The 17701-nt window shown below is 50.6% G+C and overlaps 8 protein-coding genes across 8 annotated transcripts; 5 read left to right on the top strand and 3 right to left on the bottom strand.

The window, feature by feature from the left end:
- Nucleotides 1-97: 97 nt before the first annotated feature.
- L3040_000214 (uncharacterized protein) lies at nt 98-2407 on the top strand (the record flags this gene model as incomplete). The annotated part of the gene is made up of 3 exons (XM_007295239.1): nt 98-137; nt 193-651; nt 708-2407. 3 exons carry the CDS (start codon nt 98-100, stop codon nt 2405-2407), a joined length of 2199 nt encoding a protein of 732 aa, XP_007295301.1.
- Nucleotides 2408-3685: 1278 nt separating this feature from the next.
- Nucleotides 3686-5099, top strand: L3040_000213 (uncharacterized protein; the record flags this gene model as incomplete). Its single annotated transcript, XM_007295238.1, has 6 exons — nt 3686-3758; nt 3845-4181; nt 4237-4482; nt 4536-4613; nt 4664-4895; nt 4962-5099. 6 exons carry the CDS (start codon nt 3686-3688, stop codon nt 5097-5099), a joined length of 1104 nt encoding a protein of 367 aa, XP_007295300.1.
- A 675-nt stretch (nt 5100-5774) lies between these two features.
- L3040_000212 (uncharacterized protein) lies at nt 5775-8528 on the top strand (the record flags this gene model as incomplete). The annotated part of the gene is made up of 4 exons (XM_066155058.1): nt 5775-5945; nt 6011-6632; nt 6806-8295; nt 8349-8528. 4 exons carry the CDS (start codon nt 5775-5777, stop codon nt 8526-8528), a joined length of 2463 nt encoding a protein of 820 aa, XP_066013119.1.
- Nucleotides 8529-8840: 312 nt separating this feature from the next.
- L3040_000211 (uncharacterized protein) lies at nt 8841-9446 on the bottom strand (the record flags this gene model as incomplete). Its single annotated transcript, XM_007295236.2, has 4 exons — nt 8841-8913; nt 9066-9221; nt 9330-9367; nt 9441-9446. The coding sequence occupies 4 exons, from the start codon at nt 9444-9446 to the stop codon at nt 8841-8843; spliced, it is 273 nt and encodes a 90-aa protein (XP_007295298.2).
- A 403-nt stretch (nt 9447-9849) lies between these two features.
- L3040_000210 (uncharacterized protein) lies at nt 9850-10574 on the bottom strand (the record flags this gene model as incomplete). The annotated part of the gene is made up of 5 exons (XM_007295235.1): nt 9850-9993; nt 10051-10173; nt 10240-10305; nt 10374-10488; nt 10540-10574. The coding sequence occupies 5 exons, from the start codon at nt 10572-10574 to the stop codon at nt 9850-9852; spliced, it is 483 nt and encodes a 160-aa protein (XP_007295297.1).
- Nucleotides 10575-11111: 537 nt separating this feature from the next.
- L3040_000209 (uncharacterized protein) lies at nt 11112-13061 on the top strand (the record flags this gene model as incomplete). The annotated part of the gene is made up of 1 exon (XM_007295234.1): nt 11112-13061. One exon carries the CDS (start codon nt 11112-11114, stop codon nt 13059-13061), a length of 1950 nt encoding a protein of 649 aa, XP_007295296.1.
- Nucleotides 13062-13434: 373 nt separating this feature from the next.
- L3040_000208 (uncharacterized protein) lies at nt 13435-14892 on the bottom strand (the record flags this gene model as incomplete). The annotated part of the gene is made up of 5 exons (XM_007295233.1): nt 13435-13607; nt 13667-14024; nt 14075-14184; nt 14383-14427; nt 14481-14892. 5 exons carry the CDS (start codon nt 14890-14892, stop codon nt 13435-13437), a joined length of 1098 nt encoding a protein of 365 aa, XP_007295295.1.
- A 302-nt stretch (nt 14893-15194) lies between these two features.
- Nucleotides 15195-17677, top strand: L3040_000207 (uncharacterized protein; the record flags this gene model as incomplete). The annotated part of the gene is made up of 9 exons (XM_066155057.1): nt 15195-15269; nt 15494-15664; nt 15714-16075; nt 16126-16190; nt 16237-16525; nt 16570-16861; nt 16914-17172; nt 17228-17312; nt 17362-17677. The coding sequence occupies 9 exons, from the start codon at nt 15195-15197 to the stop codon at nt 17675-17677; spliced, it is 1914 nt and encodes a 637-aa protein (XP_066013118.1).
- Nucleotides 17678-17701: the final 24 nt, after the last annotated feature.

Raw genomic sequence — 17701 nt, 5'->3', positions numbered from 1 at the left:
GACAGGACTGTGACGATACTGATACGCCCCATCCACTTATGGCATTACTTCCGCAGACCTTTTACTAACAGATACAATCAATACACACCTGGGAACTATGTCGGAAGGAGAAAAGTACGATGTTTTAGAGAAGATAGGTCAGTCCCAATTCAATAATGCGCACAGGGTCGAAACATCTAACCCACCCCCAAGGACACGGATCCTTTGGCATCATCAGAAAGGTGCGCAGAAGACAGGATGGGCAAGTCCTTTGTCGCAAGGAGATCAATTACGTGCGCATGTCGCAGAAAGAAAGAGAGCAGCTCCATGCCGAGTTTGCGATCCTCTCCTCACTTCGACACCCCAATATCGTAGGATACTACCATCGGGAGCATCTGAAGTCCACCCAGGACCTGCATCTATACATGGAATACTGCGGCAATGGTGATCTTGGGCGCGTGATCAAGGACCTTCAAGCTAAGAAGCAATTGGCGGAGGAGGGGTTCGTCTGGAGCATGTTTTCTCAGTTGGTAACGGCGCTATTTCGATGTCATTATGGGGTTGATCCTCCGGAAGTTGGGAGCAATGTCATGGGCTTGGGGAACTCCGCAAATCCTAAACAGCCCGCGAGCAATGTCATGATCCTCCATCGAGACTTGAAGCCCGAAAATGGTAAGGGGGAGGATATCTTGATCAGTATTGCATAGTCACTGCTAACTCTCTACTAGTGTTTCTCGGCGAGGACAACTCGGTCAAGCTTGGGGATTTTGGGCTCTCTAAGATCATGCAGTCGCACGACTTTGCTTCGACCTATGTCGGCACTCCCTTCTACATGTCCCCAGAGATCTGCGCCGCAGAACGATATACCCTGAAGTCTGATATCTGGTCGCTGGGATGCATTATCTACGAGCTATGCGCGCGAGAACCGCCTTTCAACGCCAAGTCGCATTTCCAACTGGTGCAGAAAATCAAGGAGGGGAGAGTCGCACCACTGCCGAACGTCTACTCACCCGAACTCAACGCCGTTATCAAAGACTGCCTCAGAGTCAACCCCGACCGGCGACCGGATACCGCGACGCTTCTCAACCTTCCAATCGTGAAGCTGATGAGAAAAGAGAAGGAAGTTGTTGAGCTGGGGAGGATGCTCAAGAACAAGCAAGAATTAGCCGAGAAGAAACTGGAAGAGTCTGAGAACGTGCTCCGAAATCTTGAGGCCGAGAAAGTACAAATGCGACAAGAGATTGAGTCTACTGTTCGAAGAGAATGGGAGGTAAAAGCGCAGTTGGAGATCAACCGCCTTGTCCAAGTTGAGATCGAGAAGCTTCAGAAGAAGTTCGACCAGGAGGTAAATGAGAAGGTTGAGCACGAGGTCTCGAAGCGATCAAGTATCCAAAGCCACGGATCTGTCAGAGATTTTTCTGGATCTGGCTCATCTGCGATCAATGATATACCACTGTCGTCCGTGAGCAGTGCTGGAGATGAAGACTTCCCGAACTCGACCGGTTTGACAGAATTGTCAGTAGATTCTCCAGAGCCGGTCAGGGCTGTCAAGAGGAGCGCTCGCACACCATTCAGCCGCGCCCAGACCATGAATGCCGGTAATCTTACACCAATGGATATTGAGATGGCAGAACCGTCACCAATCTCCATTGCTTCTCTCTCGCTATCGCCGCGCCGCAATGGTGCTACTAAAGCTCCTATCACTGGACGTAACATCTTTGCGGATGCAGCCCGAGCTGAAGCTCGATGGCAACCAACTCTCATGAATTCCGACTCTGAAGACGATGATCTTCCTCCCGTGCCCTCCCCAACACGACCAAAGTCCTCAAAGAACCCTTTTAAATCCCACGGCACTCGACCTCCTCTCCTCTCTCAGCGAACAGCACCAACTCAAAAACAAGTGTCGCAGTCTGCTATATTTGCAGCAGGCAAGACTAACACGGCTCCAACAATCCCTACCCTGTCAAATGCCCCAGATCTGCGACCACAATCTAGCCAGGCTGCTCTCCGCGAGCGTAACAACTCCCCCAACCGTCGACTATCGAAGATTCCATCGTCCACGAACCTCCAATCCCACGATAGTGCCGCTACCTCTCCACAACGCAAGACCAGCCAGACGAAGAAGAATGCAGACGGCGTCGATCTCAACAAATTAGCCGCCAAGAACAACTTGGCCACCAAGACACTCAGCTCTGTAAACTTGGCTCCGAAGGGACGTACCTTGGTGGAGCTAGCGCAAGCAAGGGCAGGCGGACGACCAATGTCAGAGATCTCTGACGGAAACCGCAGTCCCGAGCCAAAGGGTCGGGCCTTCGCAGCTCGTATGGCTGAACGAGTCGGCGGCGAGCCACCAGTTTGGGACCCAGAGCACGATGAGATGCCCAGTCCCTTCCTAGTGCGGACTCGACAACCAGTCCGGAGACTTTAGATACGTGCGGCGACGATTGTACGGGATAAATAGTGAGTCATTTGAACAAATGGGAACAATGGACGGGCAGGATTTGGAAGGGGTTGGGGAATGAAAACATTACGCAGGTCACTCGCGTACATCTCTTTTGTCGGCTAAGGAGCATTGCATAAAACGGCGGCTGGGAGCGGAGCATCGAAACACGGGCAGTGTTTTGTTTACGTTGGGTGATATGAGGTAGAAAGGAGTCGAGGCGAAGGGGAGTTGGATAGGGACTCGATTAATTTGGTGATCTAGTTTTTTTTTTTTTTTTTTTTTTTTTTTTTTTTTGTTGTTGTTGTTGTTGGATGCGTGGGCTGATGCACTCTCTAGACATGCAATGCATACTGGAATCAGGAATTAGTGACTTTGACTTGTTGTTTGTCGCATCTGTGCTTCTTGGCTTCCATTTCCTCCTACCGGTAGTCCGGCTGCAAGTAACTGTTGTCATTGCCGAGCCCAGAGCGCAGAAAAGGAAGATAGGCGAGATCTTGTTGCAAGTTTCTAGCTCTTTTCTCCCCTCTGAACCTCCACCTCGACACAACCATACGAACTCATACGAACTCTATGGATTTACGATGGCCACTTTCACATCTTTTCATTCGGCTTGCTCTACCTACTCCTAGTTATGTAGAGGCTGGTGCTACTTAGGCGCGGTCAGAGTCTCACGACCGTAACTAATCCCGAGTATACCTTTCTAGCCTCTGCGGCCGCTGGGATCTCCCACCAGCTAAGCTACACTTGGGCCGCTCCTTTGCCTATTGACAAACGGGTGCGGATTCGTGGGCTATTACGTAGGAAGGCGGACGGGCCTCACTGGCCCCAAGCCGTCTCGTCACCAGCTTCAGTCTCGATCTTCGAGTTCACGAATCACTACCCCGATTGATATGCCATCCGTCAGGTCATTCGACGCTGGACCGGTCAGGACTAGAATTAGTGCCTCCCTCCTACCACTCTCATCTGGAAGCTGCTTGGTCCAACTCTTCTTTTGAGATGAAGCAAATCCGGCTGACCTGGGGACGAACTCGAGCCCCGGACGGCATCTTTTCTTCCCAACTCCCGTTACTCTCACCGAGTGTTGGAATACAGGGTTTCGCCGTGACCCTATTCTTACACTTAGACTCGCCACTTGGCTACCCTTATTGTACTACGTATATAGCTCTCTGCTCTTACCTACGAGAATCAACACCTTTCTGACTCCTTGATTCTTGATTATCTCACCAAGTACAAGAATAACAACCCACCTTATCTATACCGAATATGCCTTCAGGTCATGTTGAAGATAACACCCTTCCTACAGGTTACAATGCTGTGCGCTTGCACACAAATGAAAGTGCGTACCATACGATGTGATATTCCAATTCGACACGAGCCTCGCAATTGGTAAGTTTAAGGCAAGGCTGACTTGGATCTGTAAAGTGGAAACCGGAGTCACAGATGCTGTTCAAAGACATGCCAAGCGCCATGTCGTTCCCCCCAAACCCGTCTCTCAACGGAAACTAGATTTTGAGCATCTGCGGCCACGGTGGATGCGGGAGATGGCAGCAGAGGCTTTGGGTGTCTTTTTCTACGTATATCCTGGAATCGCCTCTCAGGCTACCTTCTTTCTGAACCCGAGCGGGCCAGGCTCCGGATCCATCTTCCAAATCGGCTGGGGCTACGCCATTGGCATCGCTTTCGCTATCATTGTCTGTGGCCCTACCTCTGGTGGGCATTTCAATCCGGCCATTACCATCTGCCTTGCAGTATGGCAAGGGTACGTCTCCAGCGCATCACACACCATGGTACAATCCACAAGCTGATATTTGTAGTTTCCCTTGGTCAAAGGTACCAAGGTACATATTTGCTCAAATATTGGGTTCCTTCATAGCTGGTCTCTTGTTGGTCGGGCAGTATTGGCCGCAAATATCGCAACTCGAGGCACAGTTCAGAGCAGAAGGTCTGAGTCCCAATTCTAACGGAGGACCGGGAAGCATTCTGTGCTCTTTCCCGGGTTCAGCGCAAACGAATTACGGCTACCTGTTCTTCATCGAGTTCTTCGTTGATAGCTTCATCGGGTAAGCTGGCGTTGCAGTCAGGCACAACGACCAGGAAGGCTAAAATTGTCCAGACTTGTAATCTGGGCGGTTCTTGATCCCGCGAACCCGTTTATTGCTCCAGCTTCAGCACCCTTTGTCATCGGTCTCGCGTAAGTGTTTACTCCTGCTCGTCACGCTGAAGCCTGCTAACGCTTCCAAGTTATGCGAATATGGTATGGGGTTTCGCCGACGCAACGATCTCTACGAATCTGGCCCGTGATCTGGGAACCCGAATGGTCGCTGCCATTTTTTGGGGTGGAGATGCCTTCGGCAAATATGCAGCTATTGCGATCCTTACGAACGTTCCAGCGACTTTGTTTGCCACCTTGGTCTACGAGGTTGTCTTAAGAGATAGCTTCGCAATCATTGCCAAGGGGCATGCCGTACATGAGGTCTGTAATGAGAAAACGCGCCCTCCTCGCTTCGAATAACGTACCTGCTGATTTTATATTTCGTAGGACGGAGAAGAAGGACTGGCGCAGCATATGACGAAGAGCGGAACGCCGCAGCAGGGCCCAGCAGGCAATGTTGTCAGGAGTCATCAAAGAAGCACTGATGGGAGCCAACAACAGAAACAAGATATTTCCCCAGTCTAGGCAATGGATCCGGGCTGCTGTGTCTAGTAGAGTACACGATCGGTCACATACGGAGTAGGGCTTCACCATGATACCGCGAGCAAATTACCAATATTACTCTGGAAGGTATACTCAACTCCGGCAAAAAAGGAGGCCCAACAGGGCTGAAAGCTGGAATGTTCAGTCAGCGTTGCAGAATATATGGAACGGCATTTGTAGATGCGACGAGAATCAAACTGTTGAAGCAGGCATGGCTTGTTGCGTTTCGATGCTTTTCCGTTTTGCCAGTGCATAGGAACTATAGGTAGTAGGTAGTAGATAGTAGGTAGCAGGTAGTAGGTAGCAGGTAGTAGGTAGCAGGTAGTAGGTAGTAGGTCGTAGGTAGTAGGTCGTAGACAGGAGGTAGTTCGAGTATACGAGTACGAGTATATTCAAATATACCTACGTAGGGCTTAGCGGCGGCCTATACTCGGGTAAATCGATATATATTGGTAGATGATATTTTCTCGCCCTTCTGTGGACGAACTTCACTCCTTCACTTCCTCTACGTGCGATTCGGAGGCTTGTGTGTTGATTGTGCGACGTAGCCGTCTCCCATCTATCTCATTCTCACAACCTGGCTTTTTCCCTACCGGTATTTCTTTACCCTACCATACTTTATCGTCGTCCTCTCAACACTCCAACACCCTAGCAGCCATGAGCGCTCAGCCTGCTCCTGCTCCTGCCGCTGCCACTGCCGGTGCCGGTGAAGCAGACTCCTTTGCTCCCGACGATGACTACACCCCGACCTTCTACGTTGGTCACCACGAGTCCAAACGTCCTTTGCCCGTCACGGATTTTGTTCTGCGACAGGCGCAAGATGTCGGAGTAAGTCTACCCAGCGACAGACCAAAGAGGATCAACCGTACCTTGATGCTAATGCGCCTGCGTAGTATGACATGCTCACCAGCCCCATTACCAGCCCTCACTTTCACTCGAGAGTCCTGACTCTGGTATCTACCTATCAGTCCGATCTTGCGCTCTTCGAGTCTATCAAAGATGCCGCCGCCCAAAGCCCCCCGCCCGCTCCGATTATACCTCCCCTCGACCCTGTGGATACTCCTTTAACGCCTGGAGATGCCGTCTCTCAGATCATCGCATACTCCAGCCCATGGATAGACCTATGCTCTGCAGATCCTCTCATATCGAACATATCCCGTCAAGTTCTCAATATCGAAATTGCATATGCCTCGTTCTGTGGAGTTGGCAATATTATTATACCGGGACCGAGATCATACACCAGCGGATCTACAGAGACTGATGGTCTTATACAATATGCCCGGGCCATACAAGAGGCGCTCAATATTGGAAGTTACCTTCAGATGGCCATCCATATTCCCATGTATGGGAACGAAGAAGCGCATGATATGATAGGCGATCTTCGTCCATTTGCCAGAGATTTTGAAACACATGGGGCCACGCGGAAGGCGAATAAAGAGATTGATTTGTTTGAGACTTGGGATGCTTGGAACTTGATTCGGAGCATTTGTAAATATAGCTCAAGACTATCCGTAGGTAAGATACAAAATACAACCATCCATTATCCCACACTCTGCAGATCTCGTGAGGCATGGTCTTCTTATATGAGAGAGCTAAGACCCTTCGGAGCACACCTTAAATCTCTGAAGGTAAATTGTTCCTGCTCTACTACATGTGGTTGGGAACCTAAGCTGATGAGACATGCCCAGCACTTGCGCTCCCTCGTCAACTCCCGGTCGAGTCTCTTCAATCTCGCTGGTATGCGGAACCTTTGAGGTTACTCTCCTTCACTCCGTCGACCTTTCTCAAGAACAAGGGAGGGCATCCTGTTCTCAGCAAAGGCCACCAGAGCTTGATCTCAAGATATATGCGTCTTAAGCAACCGCCTTGGCTATTGCTTTGTGACGTGGGACCTATTCCTGGATTGGACGACCCTATACAACTCACACCTACTGCCGACGGCTGTCCACCCCCCAGTGCTGTAGCAGATGCCTTGTCTCCAACGCCCGCTGAGGCTGCTGGGCACTCTGGGGAAGAGTCCCACAAGCAGAAGCAGAAGTGTAAGGACTTCGCTGCACATCTGGTTTATATTCGTTACCTCCAAAGGAATCAGCCGATCAGAACAGCTCTCGAGAAGTTTGGCTCGGGCTACCAGGACTATCTGCAGGCCCCCCTTCAACCTCTGACAGATAATTTGGAGTCTGTTACTTATGAGGTCTTCGAGAAAGATCCGGTTAAGTACGATTGGTACGAGCGTGCCATTGTTCAAGCCCTATCGGATTGGTCCGGCCGGCATAAGCCCACTTCGAGCCCAACTGGTGCAGTGGTCATTGCTGTAGCTGGGTCAGGAAGAGGTCCTCTAGTAACTCGGGCGTTGAAGGCAAGTGAGATGACTGGAGTCGCAGTCGAAGTTTGGGCCGTTGAGAAGAACCCCAATGCATACGTTCTGCTTCAGCGGCACAACGAGGAGGACTGGGGCCGTGCCGTCAACATTGTAAAGAGCGACATGCGAGCTTGGAAGGGACCTCTTCGAAGCACGACTGGACCTATTGGACAAGCTGTCACTACAAGCAACAGCTCTCCTGCTTCGCCGTACGGCAAGGTCGACATCATCGTATCTGAACTCCTTGGATCGTTTGCCGACAATGAGCTCTCGCCAGAATGTCTCGATGGTGTCCAGCATGTCCTGGCACCGCAGCACGGTATCTCGATTCCAAGCTCTTACACGGCTCATCTGACTCCCATTCTTGCTCCAAGATTACATGGCGACATTTCTCACCGCGCTCTCACAGACCCCACCGCTACAGAGACGCCTTATGTTGTTATGCTTCACGCTATCGACTACCTAGCAACTTCTGTTCCCGACCACCCCCGGATCCAAAAGGCTTGGGAGTTTGTCCATCCACTTCCAAATGCTACTCTTGCGACTGCGGAGGCGCGGAGAAGTGGGGGTGTCAGTGGAGGAGGTGGAGGCAGTATGTCGGGCGGCGACGGTGCGAACGAGCACAACACTCGCTCTGCCAAGCTTAAATTCGTCTGTAAGGATAGAGGCGTGGTCAACGGACTGGCTGGCTATTTCGAGGCTGTTCTCTATGATAGTGGCGAGACAGGCATCGTCGAGCTGAGCACGAGACCGGATACTATCGATGCCAAGAGTAAAGATATGATATCTTGGTTCCCAATATTCTTTCCCTTGAAGGTATGTTGCAGCCAAAATGATTTAGGGCCCCCCTTGCTGACTTGGGTCCCCAGAACCCTCTATACTTCCCAGATGATTCGGAGCTAGAGGTCAGTATTTGGAGACAGACAGATGACCGGAAAGTTTGGTATGAGTGGCTTGTAGAGGCATTTGTCATGGTTGGACCAAACAAGAGAATGAGACTGGGGATGAGCGAAATGGGCAGCAGCAGAAAGGCTGGATGCCTCATGTAAGTAAGCCAGGGCTCACTTCTCACATTCGCCATGCAGAGGTGATTGCGGTACTGGCATTGCTTGTTACTGCCGCCTAGGCAACACACTTCCGTAGCTCCCTGGTATCAAAATCCGTTGCATCTCATGCCGTGACCAACCAGAACTTGCTTTCGAGAACGCCTTTGCCCGTCGAAGTGAAACTTTTGCTTGAAATCCGAGTCCCTGTACCCCACCCCATATGCTCGTCCGCTGTGCCAATATCCGTCATCCCCCACACTGACCAGCATTTTCCTCGATTCTACATTAGGGCCCCCCGCTGTCGCGACTGCATCTTCATCCTTCCATCTTCGTATCCCCATTCCCGTTATTCTGATTCGCGCCTTGAATCCACAGGACATTATTGCATCTGCGCGACACAGTCAGCGTTCCTTGCTTCCTTCCTTCCTTCTCTCTCTCTCTCTCTCTCTCTCTCTCTCTCTCTTCTCAGGACCCCTCTATCCCGGCGCATCGTCTCGATTATACTTCACAACTAACCAGACATGGACAACACAAACATACCGTATCAGCACCTGGCCCAAGACACTGGTCATCTCTTGATCGATCCACTCTTCCGCGCCCGACAGCTGGATGTTCATGTAGCTGTCGATGCTAACCAAGCGGCCCTTGTACTCGGTCTGCCCCCATTTGAGACGGATGACGACTTCCTCGTTGACGCTTTGCACAGCAGACCAGAGTCAGTAAGTAGATGCTTCGCGAACGCAGGATGACGGGGGCATGATCAAATGCCGCGAGGGCGCGCGTTTGGGGGAGGTCTCGACGTACAGGTTTTGCAGCATGGGCCGCGGGTTGATGGGTACGAACTAGAAGATACTTGTGAGATTATTGTTTTCCTGAGGGGGGGTTGAGGGGGGATTTGAGGTTGGGGAGACTCACACTCATTTCTTAGAAGGGTGGAGAGGGTGCTTGAGTGAGGCGCGGGCGAAGATGATGTCGAGGGCGTTCTGGGAGCTATATGTCCAGAGTTATAAAATCGACGGTGCCGCTTTTGGGGGCAAGATTTTAGCGAGGTTGGTAATACAAGGAAGGCTGACTGACCATTTTTGATAACCGTCACAACTCATAATGGCGTCACTTTAGTGTTTGATAAATAAATATTCAATACCTCACATCTTTGATAATTTCACAACGAAATGTACACTGCGATATTCAAAAGTGTTTTGGGAGAACGTTGTACCATCCCCAGCTCCACCTTATGGTCCCAGAGATATCGATACTCCCAGTAAGCACGACAAAAGACCGCAGATATTTTATTTGAACCCTCTTCAGGACAGTTCTTGATTACTCAGGTTCTTCTGATCTCCCACTTCAAATCCTTGATGCTGACTTCCTCTCCCGCTTTGTCATCATACTCATACCACTCTCCATCATCAAGCTCAATACCCGCGAATTTGGTGCCCGACTCGAGGCCTGTGGCCAGCCACTCTCCCTGTGATCGATTTGCTCAGTAAGGTAAGGGTGATTCCGCCCGTCAAGAGAGACACACCTCGGGCTTGAACTCGACAAACTCTAGTCCCCGAGTGTCAAACTGGATGACCTTTTGGCGTGTCGGTGGAGAACCTTGCTGGTAGGAGATCGGCGGGTCTGTGATCGTGGCGGAGGATTCTCTCTAGGATACGATCCTGTTAATCCGTGTGGCCTGAAAACGGTGTAATGTCTTATTCATATCACAGACCTTGCATGATTTGCATTTCCATACAAAGTTGGCTTCTCCTCGGCTGCCGCTCATATCATTCGCTTCCTGTCGAGAGATCAGCCAAGCCCCCAACACGAAATGCCATGCATGCAAAGGGTGCTCGTGGTACTTACAAAACGGCTGACATTTATGAAATTCGGGTGAATTTCTCGGCAAGAAGTGCACTGGACTTTGAAAGTGTACCAAAAGGGGTTCTCGGGCGTGTCGTCCGGCCTCAAGTCAGTTACTCTGATCCCGGTTAGCATGAGCTCCAGAATACATTTATTTTACAGCTCCTACCCCGATAAGTCGGCGGTAAGAGTCAGGATCATCATATTTGCCGGTGATTGTGCTTTTGGCACTCTTCAACAGAGAAAAGGAGCTCGAGTGAGTGAGGTTTCGGTGGAATGATGTACGATATGTATGAATAAGGTAGGTGGGTAGTGGGGTGGAGGGGTGGAGGGGAAATGGGTCGCTTGTTTAAAAGCAGCGGGCGATTCATAACCGCGTCCTACACGCGCGCAAAATAGATCCTCCGATGATCGAATTGGATCAGCTCCACTGCAATTCCAACTTCACCTTTTCTCCACGCGGACACACTCGACCCAACGCTCCCACCAGGCCCGGGAAGCACCTCAAACTTCAATCGACCTCGAATCGGATCTCCCCAGCTCCAGAATGGTCCGATGATGCACGCCTTTTGGTCTCGCACTGCGCAGGCCAGGTCATCTTGTAGCTGCCGGTCATGTTTCCATACAGCAACGAACATTGCCCGGCGAACCACGACTGCAGCTAGCAGACGACGGATAAAACCTAGCGATGTTTTCACCGCATGCTATTCAACTATATTGGCGACGGCGGCAGTGGCCGATATGAAGGTCAAGGAGGAGAAATTGAGGGAATGGGATCGTGTAATTGCTGAAGCTAAGGCTTGGAAACCTCAAGAGTCCACCATTCAAACCCCGACCCAAACAAGGAAGCCTGAGAAACGGAAATTCCACCACAAACCGAATATGCATCATTTCTATCCAGTGCCAGTCGGAGATGGGCTAGACACGCTCATTGACTACAGATTAAAACAACAAAGCTACCAATTGCAGAGCAACCCGGAATATGTGGAAGAAGCCTTTGATCCAGAATTGTTCACTCGGCAGCCAAAAAAGCAATTACATTTGGAACGGCAGGAGGAATCAATGGCTCGCCTCGTGGACCGATTACTTGATGAGTCAAAGCTGTTCTCGGATAACCCTCTGCCCGCGCCCGTCGAAATCCAACAAGAGATGGTACAGATGAGGGCCTTGATACAATCCTTGATGGACGGAAACACCAATCTGCCTCTATACGAGTGGAACGATATACATGAGATCACTGACCAGCGAGAGGCTCTTTCCCGATCCATTCAAGCTCTCTGCCGCAAAGCAACGGCTGACGACCGGCCAAGTATAAATCTTATGCTGACGAAAGTCTCCTACAACTTACTGGTAGCCAGAGCTCCGCCTTGTACCACCAATCTCAATGTCTTTCTGGCCGAGTTGATTCGACTGAAGCAACCACAACTCTCTCAGATTGTCGTCAATCATTTCGTGCACGATACAAAGCATAAGCCTACTAAGGTTACAGCAAAGTTGATGCTTGATCACTACCGTTTCAAAGGAAAAAAAGGGAAAGGGGATGCTTGGGGCTATCGGTCGATTGTGCAGCGCATGAGGGGTTGCCGAAAGTCGGCGGAGTTTAGGTCACGCCCTGATATGCTCGTCAAGCATCGAGACAGGGAAACTTTGCATTGGCCAGAACATGAGGAATGGGTTACAAAGACGAAGACTATTCATCGTAATGGATCCATGCATCAGAAACTGCCTCGAGATGCACCTATATTCGATAGTCTGATTCTAGGTAACTTGAAATTCCTAGGCCCACAAGGAGCAGTTCGTGTGATCAGAGCATCCTTCCGGGCAGGACACGTGGTTCATCATGAAAGCCTTGTTGTTGTCATCACCGCTTGCTTAGAGCAATTGAACTTTAGTTCTGGCTTGCAATTGATTCGAGTCTTTATAAGACTGTGGTGGGATGGTGTAGGTTTCATCGCGACAGTCTACACGGAACAACTTCGCCATCTACTTCGCCAACTCTTGTTGATGTGTGGCATTGACATCACTCTCAAGTCGCCATACGATCTACCCATAAAACATTCTTGGGATGCCCTGCAGGACATGCTCCATTTCATGGAAGTGGAAGATATCAAAGATGCTGTTGAGCGCATCTCCGAACTCACGTTCTCGTTGAGCCAATCCCTAGGCCTGATCGCGCCAGATGCGACAGTGGAACCTGCCATCCAGAACGAAAATACATCGCTGTGTGGCATGATAGAACCCGGGCTCCAGCAGGAAGTCCAGTCTCAAGGGTCACCCGATATTGACCAAGCTCTGCAGCTCTTCGAGGACTTCGCTGCGGAAGTGCTTGACCGGGAATTTCTGCGAACCGAAATAGATTCTACAAGCCGGTGGAGACGGCTCTTAACCTTGGAAGATCGTGTTGACCGTCGGTGTTGGCAGACCACCCTGATCGAGGACGAGTTACTTTCGATAATGAGCCCTGAGCTCTCCGTGGAAAGAAAGGAAATCTTCGACACATTACTTAAAGAGCTGAGGTCATGGATGGGCGTACGGTTGAATTTCTTCGGCAAGCTTCATGTTCTTCAAAATCTACCAGATGTCAAGACGAAGAAGAAGTGGAAGATGAGGAAGAAGAAAGCCAAAATGGAAGTCGAAGGCATCACGGTATCCACTACAGCCTTGCCATGGGCTGATAGTATGACCCAATGAAGCAGCCAAATAGAGCATACTAAAGTGATGGCATGTATCGAGGAAGAGGCGCCGAGGCCGCAAGCTGTTGTTAATTCGTGATAGAGGTGTTACCTTGTACATCTGCGAGGAGAAATGTGTATACATAACATACAGCGACGCGTACCAGGTATAGAGGTGTTACAATTTCGGTGTTATTGGAGTCGCTGGGAGGCATTTGGTATGGGTGGATGAAGCTAGGCATTGTGGTTCTGCACGTACCGTTGATACCAGTAGTGAAGAGGAAGATACGAGCTGATCCGAAAGATTTCAGCACACATGAATCATGCTTAGCCTCGCTTCAGTGACAAGCATGTTGGCCATACTTTCCTAGATCTCTTTGGTCTACCAGCTCTCAGTACCATATACTGCGGGTTCTGTGGTGGGGAATTTCGTCCTTTCCAGCTCCCTCGCGCTCTTTCATTGTATCGTACAGGAAGAAATCTATCAAGACCGCGTTGATCTTCGCCTCCGGGTGGTTTCTGAGGATTTCTCTCCGGATCAACTCGACGCACCAAATACTACAGCCTGGAACCATCAGCTCTTCTTCTTCCCGTCATTTTTCAGAGCAAGTGGAGAAAGCCTACCTCTCATCTGAATCTCCCAAGTATGTCCACTCTCAATAATCTTCTTCTGCCTCACCGCATGGTCTAAGAGCGGGCTATACCACAGACAACCCAGCGTATTCAGGATCTGCGGCACGCGATAATCTGCAAACATAGTGATCTTGTCAATATCAATGAAGCCGCCTAAGCTTTCTCCTTCAAACGCGGCCCAGAGGTCTGCAACGCAAATCTGGGCGCGCTTGAGGATACGCACGCTCTTGCGATTCTCGAATTGGACAACGTCGTTGAAGCAGGGGAAGTTCTCTGCGAGGAGGTTGACCAGAGCGGCAGCTGAGTTGTTGGCGGCTGCGATGCAGTTTGTGAAGCTGCATTGGTATTTCTGACACGGCGTCAGTAGGTTAGGAGAGGAGAGGATACGGGGAGAAGGACTTCGTAGAGGACCTGGCCGGCCTCTCGCAGGCAAGCCATCCGTTCTTGGAAGAGCGGAATTTCTTCCTCGGTTGCGCTTCTGAAGACGTGCCGAAGGACCTCTTCTGTGCCTGGGTCTGGTCAGCTATAATAGCTGTATTTCGGATAAAGAGATTATCGGCCTTTATGTATCCATCATATACACAACAGGAGAAAATGAAACGCGTGTGCTACCCTTGCTGCCTTGACGTGGACGCCTTTGCAAGACCTGAAAAGAAAGGAGAGCTAAGCTGCCAGGAAATTTCACGCTGAAAATGAGAGCCGCTTACATTCGTCCTCATTTTGCCAAAAATCAGAAGACGTTATTGGGATATCTGCACACAGAATAAGCTTCCAATCCAAAGCCGGAGTGTTGCCATGCACCGACCCTCTTCCAGCGCTCTCTGAAGAGCAGCAACCAGACTCCAATAGCCTGTCCACCTTTTCCCCTTATACTCGATAGCAAAACGCTCTCCATCATCCTTCTCAGACCAGAACGAGAAGTTCAACAGATCCATGGTGAAGATGAACGCCACGGTACTTTCATCCTTGGCTTTCGGGTGAAGCTCATGTGATGACCATGTTTTGGCTGAGTACTCTCTCTTCTGCATCTGCTCGTGGATCATGGCGGCGGTAGCTTTCGTAGACTGGTAGTCGATGGCTACATCGATGGAATTGTCATAGACATATTCGGCTCCTTCCAAAACCCGGGTCTCGGGAACGGCTGGAGCTAGCGAGGTCTTTTGGAAATGTTGGCGGAGGAAGTCCAGGAGATCATGATCCGGCTCATCGTCAGACATGGTGGCGAGCCGTAAAGACGTAGAGAATGTTATCGACGTCGCTCATCAGCCTTTTAACATCACGTGACACAATACTTGTGAATACCTTAAACGATCGCGTCTAGCCGCGCCAAGCAAAAACATCGGAGTTCGTTTCGTGCATGACCCGAGGCGCAAACGGCCCAATACTCTCTTACTTACTTGCTCGCTTTTCCTCTCCGACAACAACAACAACCCCACCTCTCTCGACTTCCAGACATCCTGACCTCCAGACGTTCAGTTGCGTGTCTACAGCGCAGGTGCGCCTGCGGAACTCAAGCAGGATGGCGCCAGCATTGAAGCGCGATCACTTCAATGCCCAGTCGCTGGGTATCCCCTTGAATACAATGGTGAAGGAGGTGAGAAACTTGCACAGACTGCGATCCCCGATTCTCTCTCCTCTTCCGCCCCAGAGGCCTCTCGACTTAAAAATGGCGTTGGTCTGCTCGGGTTCTCGCTCTTTTACTCTACGAAGCAAACCTCTGGTCTGCGGAGTCAATGGACAGGCCTTCTTGCTGTCTCCGCCGATGCGCCACCGATGCGCCCCGCGAAGTGGGAAATTAAGGCTAACATTTCTCAATAGGCCAAGATCCTGATGGTGGGCGCAGGAGGGATTGGCTGCGAACTACTCAAGAACCTTGTCCTCTCTGGCTTCGGCGAAATCCACATCGTAGATCTCGATACCATCGATTTGAGCAACCTCAACCGACAATTCCTCTTTAGGCATGAACATATCAAGAAATCGAAGGCTTTGGTGGGTTATACGGACAGGTCGGAGGATCAGTGTGCTGACAGACGAATAGGTTGCGAAGGATGCGGCGCATAAGTTCAATCCCAGTGTGAAGCTCGAGGCTCATTTCGCAAACATCAAAGATGCGCAATTCAACGTGGATTGGTTCAAGGGCTTTGCGATGGTCTTCAACGCGCTGGACAATCTGGATGCTCGGAGACATGTCAACAAGATGTGCCTTGCGGCGGATATCCCCCTCATTGAGAGCGGCACCACAGGCTTCAATGGTCAGATTCAGGTCATCAAGAAGGGCGTCACGGCATGCTACGACTGTACACCGAAAGAGACACCGAAAAGTTTCCCGGTTTGCACGATTAGAAGTACACCTAGCCAGCCTATACACTGTATTGTCTGGGGCAAAAGCTATCTGTTAAGGTATGTTACTTGTGCCGGATTGGATAACTGGAAGACTGAAATCTTGGCAGTGAGATATTTGGAGCCAGTGAGGATGAATCCCCCGAAATGGATCATTCCGAAGACAGTGAAAATGGTCCGTAGCCTCGGCCCAGCGTCAAGTTACCAACTGACCAAATTAGCCAAGGAAATTGAAAAGCTACGTCAAGAGGCACAAGCACTCAAGAAGATTAGGGAGGCTATGGGCACCGAATCGTTTCCACAACTGCTCTTTGACAAGGTCTACAAGGATGACATTGTCCGCTTGCGCTCGATGAAGGAGATGTGGAAGACAAGAAGGCCCCCGGAGCCTGTTGATTATGCTTCAGTTCTCGGGAAGGCGACGGAGGCGGAGGCCAGAAAGGAACAGATACTGGATGATGGGCAGAAGATCTGGACCCTTGAAGAGAACGTGATGGTGTTCAAGGATAGGCAAGTTTCGCCTCGGCCTTGCAAAACTATACTAACTCTTGCAGTCTGGAGCGTCTAAGCAGGAGAATGGCAGACATGAGAAGTTCTACCGGTCCGGGTTCGGCTGAACCAGTAATCACGTTTGACAAGGACGACGATGATACTCTCGATTTTGTTACCGCTGGTGCGAATCTGCGCTCGATAATTTTCGGAATCGAGACCAAATCCCGCTTTGACATCAAGCAAATGGCCGGAAACATCATCCCGGCAATTGCAACAACCAATGCTATCGTAGCCGGACTTTGTGTACTTGAGTCGTATAAAGTTCTGAGAGGCGATTACACTACCGCAAAAGAAGTGAGTAGCAGTTTACGAGACACCGACCGCTCCTCCGTCTAATCTGTTCCAGGTCTACCTTTCACCATTTGCACAAGAGAGACTGCTTGCCTCTGATCGAATCCGTACTCCCAATCTTGACTGTCCGGTCTGCAGTGTAGCTCAGACTCGCCTCCTTGTTGACATGTCCCGAGCTACTCTCAACGACCTTGTCGAAGACTTCCTGCGGTTGGAGCTTGGTTACGGCGAGGAAATCGTAGTTAACCACGGTGCTGATCTACTCTACGATGTGGAGGAGACAGACAACTTATCCAAGAAGCTCAGTGATCTCGGTACGTGCTATTTGTGTCACGCCACGCAACCAATCCTGGCTAATTTACGACACAGGCATCAAGAGCGACAGCTTCCTCACGGTCATCGACGAGGACGAGGACAACCCCCGGGTCAACCTCGTTCTTAATGTCCAAGAAACGTATGTAACTTCTGAGCATTCAAGCCACCCTAGACTAACCTTATCATAGCCCTACTCTGGAAAAGAAGCCAATCAAGAGCCTTGACATTCAGGTCGTCAATGGCGACGGGCCTTCTTCCTCCATCCCACGAAAGCCGAAGACCTCGCCCGCCAGCGCTGCCGAAGCCACGAATGTTTCAGGTCCCACAGGTCCCAAGGCCAACGGCGATTTGCCCACCTTCTCCGCAGGGGTCAAGAGAACTGCTTCAGAAGCCCTGGGTGAAGATCCACCGAGCGGCAAGAAGTCCAAGCAGATCCCTACGGCCACGGACACCGTCATTGTTCTCGATGATGCCGACGGTTCCATCTTGATCGATGACGACTAATTCTCTTCTTTCTCTCAACACATC

The sequence above is a fragment of the Drepanopeziza brunnea genome, assembly GCF_022702325.1.
Source record: "Drepanopeziza brunnea f. sp. 'multigermtubi' strain 214-2 chromosome Unknown ctg1, whole genome shotgun sequence".
NCBI lineage: Eukaryota > Fungi > Ascomycota > Leotiomycetes > Helotiales > Drepanopezizaceae > Drepanopeziza > Drepanopeziza brunnea.
This window is presented reverse-complemented; position numbering and strand designations above follow the sequence as displayed.